The sequence below is a fragment of the Psammomys obesus genome, unplaced genomic scaffold, assembly GCF_907164565.1.
Source record: "Psammomys obesus unplaced genomic scaffold, mPsaObe1.curated_primary_1811, whole genome shotgun sequence".
NCBI classification, from domain to species: Eukaryota; Metazoa; Chordata; class Mammalia; order Rodentia; family Muridae; genus Psammomys; species Psammomys obesus.
Window position 1 is genome coordinate 645,783 of NW_026596085.1, and position 12,635 is coordinate 658,417.

The 12,635-nt window shown below is 51.8% G+C and overlaps 1 protein-coding gene across 2 annotated transcripts in view; it reads right to left on the reverse strand.

Annotated features, from left to right (window-relative positions):
- Positions 1-211: 211 nt before the first annotated feature.
- Positions 212-12,635, reverse strand: part of Slc4a8 (solute carrier family 4 member 8) — a 64,570-nt gene continuing 52,146 nt past the window's right edge. Inside the window, exons 21-25 of one of the 2 annotated variants that reach the window (XM_055626857.1) lie at positions 11,326-11,499; positions 10,439-10,576; positions 5,861-5,952; positions 4,497-4,592; positions 212-3,490 (exon numbers count right to left, since the gene is read on the reverse strand). In XM_055626857.1, the coding sequence (XP_055482832.1) occupies positions 3,478-3,490; positions 4,497-4,592; positions 5,861-5,952; positions 10,439-10,576; positions 11,326-11,499 (513 nt within the window). In that variant the 3' untranslated portion in view covers positions 212-3,477. The remainder of the gene's footprint in view (positions 3,491-4,496; positions 4,593-5,860; positions 5,953-10,438; positions 10,577-11,325; positions 11,500-12,635) is intronic. The other variant, XM_055626856.1, reaches the window with a different exon arrangement.

Consider the following 12,635-nt stretch of genomic DNA (forward strand, 5'->3'; position numbering starts at 1 on the left):
GTGAGGGGAAGAGCTGAAGCAGAGGCAGGAAAGGTGCTGGAAACGCTGAGGCAGGACAGGCAGGAGCATGGCTGAGGCCTCAGCCAGCCAGCCAGGGCTGGCTCAAGGGTTTCTAACAAAAGTAAGTTGGACAGCGGAGAACACAGCGCAGGGCCTGGGAGCGTCTGCCGGAAACCTGATGAGTATGAGAGAAATGGGGACAAACTGGCCGACCCCACAGCTTAAGGCCCGGGGAGCTGGGGAGGCGGCTCAACAGTGAAGAAGTTCAAGTCCTGGCACCCACACGGAGGCTCCCAGCCACCCAGCTGCAGTTCAGGGGCTCCAGTCCCTCCTGACCTCTTCAGGGGCTGGGGACACACGGTGCAAAGACACACAGGCAGGCAAAACGCACACACGGAGACAAGTGAGTTAAAGTAAAATCAAAAGTCCTAGGAGCAGGTACTGCTGCTTTTGCAAACCATCTTCAGAGATGACGGTGAAGTGGCAGGAAGACAGTGTCCACGAAGCTCATTAAAAACTAAAGAGACCACAAACCCAGGAGAGCCAGGACCGAGCCAGCTCCTGAGCTTCAGAACACAACGCTGCCACCACTAGACAGGGTACAAGGGGAATTGCTGCTTCCCTGACCAACAAGGACGTCTGGATTGCTGAGCAGGTGGATGATAAGGGGAATTAGCAGCTATCCTTTTTTGGATGAGCATAGAGCACAGACTCTCTAGAGCGAAGACAGAAAGAAACCCAAACCTTGGGGCAGGCTGGTGACTTAGTGGACACCAGATTTTTATCCAACATTTGTGAGTAATTTAATAGTTTGCTCCACCACCAACCATGAGAAATCACGACTATTCACATTGTCCTTTGGAGAGATGATGGTTCACTTTCCCTCATCATGAAGGCAGGGTTTCAGGATCGAGGAGACTCAGGAAAGGGCTGTGAGTGGGACAACCCCAAGCCTCCTGACAAAGCTTTCCAAGTTACACGTATGTTACGCAACCAAACACATCTGGCAATTGTACAGTACCTCTCTGTAGGTCTCTGCCTTTCTCTAGACAAGCCTTCCCTGACAGACACTAGGAAGCGGCCCTGCCACTTAGGAATCCTCCATCTTTTCCCTTAGAGCCGAGGCTTCACCCACCAAACATGTTCTTGGAGCGCAGCCCCCTCCCCCACTACTGTGCTCACATCAGCAGCTGACATCCCTGGCACGTCCCTGGCACGTCAGGACAACACCGGCAACACTCAAGATGTCTGAAAGCTGCCCTTGTCGTAGAAGAGGCGACTGCTTCTCCGCTTCCCGCCGCTGTGGGCATGAAGCCCACAGCTGCACTGCTCAGAGCTGGGGCGGGCAGGCCTCCACCCTCTGGCCCTGCGCACTCGGGAAGAGCCATTTTTCTCAGCGACGAGTCACCAGCTTCCTTGCACGACAGCTGTTACACGCCTTTCAGGAGTACTGAGGCCAGGCCGGGGGTGAAGCAGTCACTGATTCTTCTACACAAAAGGTGGCAGGAAGGTACAGGAGGAACAAGATGGGGCAAGAAAAGAGTGTATTCCCGGAGGATGAAAGCAATGAGAAGGATGAAGTTCAAGAAGGATTCTGGAGGGGCCGGAAGTTATCAAAACAAACAAACAAGAACAACAAAAACCCTCTGCCTCTAAACCACTCCAGGGTGGGCAAGGGGCTTCGATGATTAGATCCATCCTCAGTGTTGTGCCCTGGAGCCTTGGTTCTTGGAGACTTTGGTGCCCACTAATTTCTAAGAAACATGCCTGCTCCAGATGGCTACCTGAGAGCAGGCCAGAGCTGCTGCTGAGATGGAGCTCTCTCGTGAGAAGAGCTCAAACCAGGAGCAACGCCCATGTTTCAGAGACGCTCAGTTTAGGCTCTGAAGGCAGGGTGGCGTTCCCCCAACGGGCACCGAGCAGCGGTGCCCACCACTGCCTCATAACAGACGCCCGTTCTGGGGGGCTTGTGTCTGTCCTGTACAATTGTCCAACATCTTGAAAATCATCTGTGCATCAAAACGTGGTGCTAACGGGTCGGGGGCGAGGGGCCTGCAGCGCAGGTCCCTTCAACCCCAGATGCCTCGGGGGTGCTCACACTGAGGGAAGCCGACGGCGACAGAAGACGCAGCGCTTCCTCACCTGGGGAAAGAAAGTACTCGGTGTGTGTGGTCTCGGCACAACCTGTCCCAGCTGGGGAGCTGGCGTGACAGCTCGCCAGGCACATTCTGTGCACAAAGGGAGCGGAGGTCTGCTAAGAGCCGGGGTCCGAGCCCTTGGTGACGGTTCTGGAGCAGAGCAGAAAATCACACACATACTTTTAAACTAAGCAGCCAAACCCACTCCACCACCTACAGGCCCTTTCTCACTGTGGCCTTCACATCAGAGCCCCAGAACTCGTGTCAAGCGAAAGGAACCCATGATGAGGAAGCCACGCAGCCGAGGGCAGTTTTGGTCCCTGGTGGTGATGAAGGTGTTCACTAAGGCAGCTAAAGAGATGTCCGTGAGCACTTGGGTCTGTCCAGAGTGGAGGAACAGCCCAGCCGTGAGATGGCAGCAGGGCGGCGGCAACAGCAGCCCAGGTCCACTTCTCCCCTCGAACAACTGTTGCTGAATCAGCCAGAGAGCTGCACAGCAGGCCTGGTCACAAAGCTTCGCGCCTGGTAGTCTCTCCTGGCAGCTAAGCCAATCCTTTCCATAGCATTTAGGCTCCTCTTTCTCTGCTCCCAAGGAACCCAGGAGAAGACGCTCATCCTCCACTGTCGCTGGCTTGCCCTGGGCCTTTCCGTCCATCAGCTGAACTCTCGCTCCCGCACACAGCCTGCACTTCCAAGGGTCTCGGGACGCGGTGCTGACTGCTTCCGAGAGAGACACGGATGGCACCAGGCTGAGACACCTGGCAGCTGCTGTGGCGGCCACTGCGACACCCAGATGGCTGAGCTCGGGTAGCAGACGTGCTGTGTGTCGGTCTGTCCACCATCCTCTTCCCAAGCAGAATATGGCGCCGAGGCCCAGGCAGCTCAGGAGCCTGCAGCTAACAACAGGCCCCGAGCCATCCCTTCTCCTGCTTCTCTGCCATCATCCTGCGCCATCGTTCAGGAAGAGGGAATGATGATGGAATCCTCAGTGACAGAATGGACCCCCATGGCTTACCAGGCCAGCAGAGAGCATCAGAGAAAATGTCTGACAAATGGGAAGCTGGCTCCTTAATGGTGGCAGTTCTGAAGAGAAAGGAGAAAGGAAGCAACAGGCAGAGGTCCGGTGGGGAGCCCGCTGGGCTTGGCTGCTGGTACGTGGATAGCGGACGTCCTCCAAGATGCACAGCGAGAGTGACCAGATGCTTCTGTGCGGCATGGCTTTGAGATGACCAAGACAGGTCCAGACTGAGCCCGGCTTCTTCCCGGACAGTCACCATCTCTTGAAAACCAGAACTTCTCTGAGGCACCTCACGGCCCACATCTTCCACCCCACAGAGACTCAGTTGAAGAGGCTGCACGACATTGTCACAGTGAGACACAGGGCGCAGGGCTCGCCTGCCCTCACAACGCTCTGGAGACGCCGCCTCAGCCCGCTGGCTGCACTGAAGTTCACTGACAAGCAGACTAGTTCTCAGCTAAAAATAACTACACGTGTTACACACTTGCGCAGCTGCCTGCATTCTCCCTGAGAGCAGCAGCGTGGTCAGCGCGGTCAGCACACATCATTTTGACCCATGCGGTGAGGAAGCCACCGCACACCCGAGGCGGGGGCTCCACCAAGCTCTGAGGTTGCTCCGCACCAGCCTCACTGAGCCTCATCCTGCCACTGAGCCGAAAGCCAGATGTGGCGGCACCACCTTATGTGTGGAGATAGGAGCGGGACCTGCTTTCCTGGGTCTGGCCAGCTTGTTTTCTTGATTTTTGCCTTCATTTACCTGATGTAAGTGATGTCTGGGCTAAAACCAGCAACTGATCCACTACGGTTCCTGAATTCAGGTAAAGACGCCTCTGGTTTTCTTTAACAATCTGATCAAAGCTCATCTACGCTATTAGTAAATTACACAGGGAAATCTCAAACTGTTGTTTAACAAAATTCTCATTTCAGAACCTAAGTAGGTTAAAGCCTGGGCCAATACTACACCATATTTATCAGGGTTAACAATACTGATCCACGAGTTTAGCAGCTCTCCAGTCTGTGTGGCGGCCGTAACCAGAGACAACCTTCAGATTCTGAAGTGAGAAACGTTCTCCAAGTGGGATTAAAGGAATTAAACAGAAAAGGCAAGTTTATATCCCAAAGTAATGAGAGCCCACCCCTGGGGCCGGGCACAGGGATAGCTCAGAGCAAATACTTGGAAACTTTTCCTTTTTATTTGTCTCACTGAAAGGTTAGCAACAGTTCTGTTATTTACCAGACAGATTCAAGCCTACAAAAGTAACAGACATTTTACTTTCAACATTATTGCCATTTTTAAAAGACAGTAGTAAATAAAAATGGGAAGTTAGAGTTCTCTTTACCTTTTTTCCTTTGTATTTCCAGAATTTATACTGAGAGCCTTCCAGACCGTGGTTTTGGGCATTTCGTCTGATATATTAATTTCAGAAGGGTCACACCTGAAATCAAAGCTTAGGCAGTGAATACCAAACACATAAGTGAAGGGCACAGCCCTGGTTGCTGCGACCCCCTCTCACCAGAATGGAGAGCAGCTTGAGGACAGAGCCTGCCATTGTGTGTGCAGCCAGGGCAGGCCTGGCCTGAGAGGTGAGGTGGCCTGTGAGCAAGCTGGCCCAGGTGGGTGGCCAGTGCTTGGCAAGAGCTTACGAGGATGCTGCTGTGAGGCAGGCACTCTTGTTCACTCTCACTTACACAACCAAATCTCCTCCATTTATAGTTTACAAAAGACTTCCATGCTCTTTTGCTTAACAATCATAGCAAAGGAGATTGATGGCAATGCTCATTTTGAAGGTGTAAAACCCAAAAGTTCTCAGGGCTGAGCGAGCACCCACCAAAAGTCAAACCACAGCAAAGAGTCAAGACCCCAAACACAGTCATTGGTCCTCGGAAACCTCTGAAGCCATCTATGGGCCAGATGCTTTCCTGCAATACGGAGAGACAAGACAGCATCCTCTGGGAAAGGAGCCCTGATCCTGCTTCTCTGCCAGTGACATCGAAGCTTCCCGAACAGTGACAGACTCCTTCTTAGGGAGCACAGAGATTTCCTCATCTGTGCACATATGAGCCACATCCAGCGTCATGACTCATCTGCCAGCCTTCCTGCTTTCTCTAGCCCTCCTCACCTCTAGGTCTTTCCAGCCTTCGTGTGCTGCTTCCTGATGGAGGTCAGGCGTGAGCCCACACACAAGGACTCAGGAATGTGCGCTCCATGGTAGAGAAAGTAGCTAAGGCACCAGCACAAGGCTCGTCTGGGCCTCCAGATCAGCAGCCCCTCAGCTCCCTGAACTGAAAATGCTGTAACCCACAGGGGTGTGCACTGCCTCTCCCGCCCCCAGAGGGGGCACTCGTGAGCACTCGTGCCCACCAGGCCAAGAAAACCCTGGAAAAGATCATACCCTCTTGACCTTACGAAAGTGGAAAAGGACAGCACGGGGCTGAGAGGTAGGACGATCCTCCTGACCTTGTAGTACTGACCCTCACTCGTGGGGGTCAGGATGGGGGGGCACAAGCAAACCCTGCCCTACACTCAGACATGGGACAGGGCACTGGGGACACTGGCTCCCGGCCTCACAGAGCCGGGCACAGACAGGCGTCCACTACAGTGGAATGGAAAGCTGTCCCCACGGGGCAGGGCCAACAGATGGCCCTCAGGGCAGAGGGTCACAGTGACCCTGGCAGTGAGCTCTTTGGGACTAGGGGGTGTTACCTGAGGCTGCTGCTCTTCCCAGGGCTACTAAGCAACTTCCTGCTTTCTAGGGGGAACTTATCACCCGCGATGTCCAGCATCTTCTCAGCCTCCTGGAAGGAAAGGGGACATCATTATTGCCCACTCCTAAGGAAGCTCTGGCCCCCAGACTCCAGAAGGCCTGGGTCCAGAAACGGGTCTTGGCTCAGCTCAAGCTGGACTGAACAAGGACTGCTGAAAGCCCAGAGCCACCAGCATCCCTCCCAGGAACCGGCGAAACGGGCGCCTGCCTGCCAGAGAGGACCTCTGCCAGTGGGTATCCCTGAGGTTGCTGCTCCCGGCTGCCATTCACAGGTGCCTCGCTCTGTGACAGCAAGGCTTCCCTGCTTCCGCCCTGCTCGCTTCCCTCGCAGATGGCCCTGGCTATGCCCAGGGTGCCTCCTTTTCCTCTCAGAGGCCTCTGCATGTCCCAGCTCTCTTACCTACAACAGAACTTTCCCTTAACCACAGAGAAGCCATTTTGGTGGTTTCTTTACTGCCCTGTAGCTCACAATAATATCTTGGACCAAGTAAATTGAGTCTCTCCCAGCCCATTTTCTACCACCACAGACACCTGTATGGTTTTCACTCATACTCACTCACTCAAACACACACCCAGGTCCTTCCACAGGTTTGACTCCTCAAAGAGGGAGGCAACCAACATTAGTGCAAAACAGCCCTGAAACAGTGGTAACCTAGTGTGAGGAAGCCTGAGAGAACCAGGGATCTAGGACAGAAGAGCACGTCAGCAGTGCCAAAGACGACAAACAGCAAGGGCCACCTGACGAGAAAAACGCCCTGTGGCCAAAGACCCAGTTTCCTCTCAGAAAGTAAAAGGACTACAAGAGGAAATCAGCCAATTCTGAGGTGCGGCCTTTTGTTATACTGATTCAGATGAACAGGCTGTTAAAATAGTAACAACTACACGGGAAGGTTGCATGCGGCACAAGTGTGAGGCGCTCAGGTAGGAGTACCAGGATCCAGAGGAAAGCCAAGCATGGCGCATTCCTGTGATCCCGGGCTCGGGAGGCAAAGGCAGCAGGCTCCCTGGAGCTTGCTGCACGCTGAGCTAGGCCAAGCAGTGAGCTTCAGGCGTCAACCTCTGGCCTCCATTCGCAGACAGACAGACAGACACACACACACACACACATTCAGACACGCACACCAACAATAGGGAAATTAGGAAACGAGTTTTCTTATTTTTACATGTACTTAAAATGTTCCATATTAATTTTTTTTTTTTTTTTTTTTTTTTGTATTTTTGAGGCAGGGTTTCTCTGAGTAGCCTTGGCTGTCCTGGACTCTCTTTGTAGACCAGGCTGGCCTCAAACTCACAGAGATCCACCTGCCTCCGCCTCCTGAGAGCTGGGATTACGTGTGAGACCACGCCTGACTTACAATATTTTCTTTAAAATAATGCCAACACAGAAAGATTGGAAGTTGAGGCTAGCCTAGACTACATAGTGAGATCTTATCTTACTAATAAAATAAACAAATAAATAAATGACTCCTTTAAAATGCCATTCACTTAAAGAAGTAATTACAGAGGAAAAAACTTACATAGAAGCATGTTATAAGTATAATAAAAATAATTAAACCTAAAAGAACATTTTAATAAAAGAAGAAAGTTTAAAATTTAATAATTCAATATATAATACTATAGGATAGTTTGTATTCATTAAGATAATATCATTAGAGACACAAAAACCGTATAGCGCTGAAGAAAAATCAGAATACACACACACACACACACACACACACACACACACCGCTTATTACATACACAACACGTGTAGCTGCGACATCTGCATGACGCCATTGGGAAATGAGTAATAAGTGAGCACTAAATGATACACTAAACATCTGAGACACACAGAGCCGGTCACCACTCCTAGTCTGTTTCACTCTGCTCTTCTGACTTGATGTCATGTCCAAAGGAGACTCCATCACCCAAACTTCCAAAAGGCAGAGGACAAATGGCTTTCTGTCACGCCTATTAGCTCATGCTCTCTCTTCCTTTCTCTGTGTGTCTCTCTGTCTCCCTGTGTGTGTCTCTCTCTCCTGGACTCTTCCAGATGCCTCTGGCTGTTCTCTCTCACATCTACAATAAAAACCTTCCCGTCAGCCATACCATGGAGCGGTCATGTGAGCAGTTTATACAACTTATGTGCAATTTTTTAGTAAATTGGTATTTTTACTATAGATTCCATTTTGTATTCAATTCTACACATAAATGTCTCATAAACATGTTCATATCGTTAACTACTCCTTTGATTTTTATTTTTAAATTATTGTACGATATTCAATCATAATTTCTTTTTCTTGCTAATAATTGTATTGATTTAAAACATTTACTCCTTTATCTATTTTTTATTTGTGTGGGAGGCTCGGAGCATGACCTCGTGCATGTGGAAGTCAGAGGACGACCCTTGGAGTAGGTTCTTTCCTCCAGCACGTGGGTCCCCAGGACTGCGGAGGCTTGGCAGGAAGTGCCTTTCCCTGCCCGGCCGCCTCACAGCCTCCTGATGTCACAGACACCGGAATGGGGTATTTTTGTCTGCATTGCTTGAAAGCTCAGGACATGTTTTAAAGGTCAGAGTTGAGGGTCAAAGGGCATAAACATGTTTTCCATCTGAGACAGTCTGGTGTTGAATTCCCAGGGTTCAAGGTGACCTCCTGCCTCAGTTTCCCGAGCGCTCGCACGGAGGTGGGGGCTGCATGAACCTAGACACACCATGAGGTTGCCTCATGCGCAGCCATGTGGGTGCTGGAAGCACACCCGCATCCGGGTCCTCTGGAGGAGCAGCCTGCGCCTGGACCCTGAGCCTCTCTCCAGCCCTGGCATGTACACTAAGACTCTCAGCGTTCTCTAACGCGATGCCGCCAACTCACCAGCACCTCAGCCTGTGTGTGGCCTGTTCCAACTACAGTGCTAGAAGGTTTAGTTCTTACCAATTTAAATCTTGTTGTCAATTTGATAAGTGAAAAAAAAGTCTCAGCCAGGGATGGCGGCAGTGCAGGCAGGGGGAACACAATTGTTTCCCACTGCTTTTGTATTTAAAAATTTTAGGTTAAAAAACTTATACTGTTAAATAAATTCAAGACTATATGCATTTTGAAATAGAGTTGAAAAGAAGACAGTTTCTGCTGAGTGACAGGGTCCCTTCCAAGGCAGAGCTGACTGAAGAAAGATAGATAGATAGATAGATAGATAGATAGATAGATAGATAGATAGATGGATGACAGGCAGATAGATAGATAGATAGATAGATAGATAGATAGATAGATAGATGGATGACAGGCAGATAGATAGATAGATAGATAGATAGATAGATAGATAGATGACAGACAGATAGATAGATAGATAGATAGATGGATGACAGGCAGATAGATAGATAGATAGATAGATAGATAGATGACAGGCAGATAGATAGATAGATAGATAGATAGATGACAGACAGATAGATAGATAGATAGATAGATAGATAGATAGATAGATAGATGGATGACAGGCAGATAGATAGATAGATAGATAGATAGATGGATGACAGACAGATAGATAGATAGATAGATGGATGACAGGCAGACAGATAGATAGATAGATAGATAGATAGATAGATAGATAGATAGATATTGTTTAAGGGTCTCTATTGCTGCAGCAAAACACCATGACCAAAAAGCAAGTTGGGAGGAAAGGGTTTACTGGCTCACACTTCCGCATTGTAGTCCATCATTAAAGGAAGCCAGGGCAGGAACTGTGACAGGGCAGGGACCCAGAGGCAGGAGCTGAGGCGGAGGCCATGGAGGGGGCTGCTGACTGGCTTGCTCCCCATGGCTTGCTCAGCCTGCTTTCTTACAGAGCCCAGGACACCAACCTAGGGATGGCTCCACCCACCCCCGCTGGTCCTCCCCCACTGATCACTAAGAAAATGCCTTACAGCTGGACCTCATGGAGGCGTTTCCTCAGCTGAGGCTCCTTCCTCTCTGAGGACTCTAGCCCGTGACCAGCTGACACACACTGGTCAGTGCAGACAGACAACCGGAAGGACGTTCTTTGGGGCAGCAACTGCACCGGGACACCCCAGCTCCTTCACTTCCTGCCTGGAGTTTTCATCTCGCCGCAGATCCTTTCGGGCCACGGACCACTGCGGAGCTGGCAAAATGCCAAGTGCCGAGGGTGCTGAAGGACAGAAAGTCCCGTGCAAGCTCTGTTTGCACGGTGCCATCTGTAATTAGGTGCCATAACCAATATTTTCAGAAACAATGGGTTTATGCACTTGACAAATCAGATGGTTTGGAAGAAAAGGAGCCAGTGGAGCTGGGAGTCGCAGCGCGAGCGTCCCTTTTGCAGTGTGAGCCGGGAAGATGACCAGCTACCAACTGCAAACACGAAGGGCAGACTCGGCCAGCGCCCTCACCCCTTCCTCAGCTGAAGACACCTTGGGCCCCTCAGCATGGCCTGCAGGGTTCTCGGCATGCTGCCTGACCCCCACCAGCCCGCCCGCCCCCCCTCTCCCACTTGAGGCCCCAAGCACCAGGCTGGAGTGGCCGAGACGCTACCTCCTCCTCCTTCGCCTCCTTCTCCGCGTCATCCAGCTTCTTCTTCTTGTTCTCGGGCATGAGGTCGTCCAGCCAGCTCAGCTCCCGCTTGGAGAAGCAGAGATCCATGACTTTCCTGACGAAGACCAAGGCCAGGACCTGGCAGGAAGGAAGCCCAGCAGCGGGTGAGTGCCCTCGCAGAAGGAAAAGTGAGACAGTTTCCACAGCAGCCTAGGACGGTCCACGCAAGGCTGGACACGCGACCACCACCACGACAGCCACACACTGCAGCCACGGGCACCCGGCACCAAGGCGTTTCACATTATTTTGTTTATTTTTAAATTTTTGTACATTTAAAAAAATGGTTTATGCACGTGTGTGCCTGTGTGTCTGTGTGCCTGGTACAATGGGCATCAGCGAAGGCCCCAGGTCCCCGGGAGCTGACGTTTATTTAACATAAGTGAACAGAAAACCCACTGTTAAGGACACGCACGACCACATGGACAACAGGGGATAGAGCAGTGTCACACGCTGCCCCTGGAATAACAGCAGCCACAGGGACAGACAGCGGGACTGGGCGGTGACAGCCTTGCAGGGCGTGTGGGGCAGGATGAAGGTCCTTGGTGAGATGCTGATGGCAGCCCCCAGCGTCCCTAATCCCACTGACGCCCTTAAAAAGGGTGAGCACAAGAAGCTCTGCGCCATCCGCATTTTAGCAACTTCAAAGAGCAGCACTTACAATTAAAACTGCCCCACTCACCTGCCAGGCCGCGCGCCTGCGGTCCCAGCGCTTGGGAGGCAGAGGCAGGAGGAGTCTGTGAGTGCGCGGCCAGCTGGGCTACAGGGTGAGTCCAGGACAGCCAGGGCTACACAGAGAGACCCTGTCTGAAGGAAGCAAACCAACCTACCATCATGGGGAAGACGATGGCGGCCGGCGACGCCTTGATGACCCACAGCAGGACGAGGCAGGTGAGCTGGATGAGCGTGAACAGGTGCACTTTCCGCAGCGGCACGTGCCGCAGGTAGATGAAGTCCGGCTGGTGCTTTGCCGGCATTCCGAAGAGCTTCAGGCGATCAAAGAACTGCCAGGAAGAGCCAGCACTGAGTTCCGGTCCCTGGGCCGGCGGCCCCCGAGCTCAGCGTGCAGCCCGGCTCCAGTCTTGAGTACAGCACATGGAGCCTGCGACATGAGAATCTACTGCCGCCGAGTCTGAGACAGCAGACCGTTTGCTTAAGGAGACTCGTGAAGCCACCTTTTCTTTCCTATTTGTTTATTTTATGTGTATGAGTGCTCTACCTGCATGTACACCTGCGTGCCACAAGAGGGCACCAGATCTCACTATAGATGGCTGTGAGCCACCATGTGGGTGCTGGGAATTGAACCCAGAACCTTTGGAAGAGCAGCCAGTGCTCATAACCTCTGAGCCATCGCTCTAGCCTGAAACCGACGTTTCTAATTCCAGGCACAAACTTCCCCTCCTACACCGCAGCCTCCTGGGAGCGTGCTCCCATGGTGTGAGCACAAGCCAAGTCACCCATGTGTTCTGTGTCAAAGCCGCTTCCTCCCAGGTGTGCTGACACATACCAGCAATCCCAGGAAGGCCAGGGAGAAGGGATCGCCCAGAGCTTGAGGTCAGCCTGGGCTACAGGGAGCTCCAAACCACAGCAGACACAGACTGAGGCAGCGTGCCAACCGACACAGCCCCTCACACCCCTAAGTCCCTAAGTCTCCTGCTTGTGCTCACAGACTCTGGAGGACAAGTGCACCGATGAGATCAAATGAGGCCTCCTAAGCCTCTGGGTACAGGAATCACAACACTCGGGGCCACTGAGATGGCTCAGGTGTACAAGGTTGCTGCTGCACAAGCCTGGAGACCTGAGTTCAAGTCCTGGGGTCCACAGATACATGGCAGGAAAGAAAGTTGTCCTTTGACCACAACATGCATGCTACAGCACACGTGTGCCCCCACATGCGTGTGCATACATCATACACACCACACATACACCACCCAAATAGATATATCACATGCATATACACTCACACACACACATCACACACTCGCACACGCTCACACACACAGACACACACATGCTCACACACACACACACATCATACATACACACACACACATCACACACTCGCACACGCTCACACACACAGACACACACAGACACACACATGCTCACACACACAGACACACACATGCTCACACACACA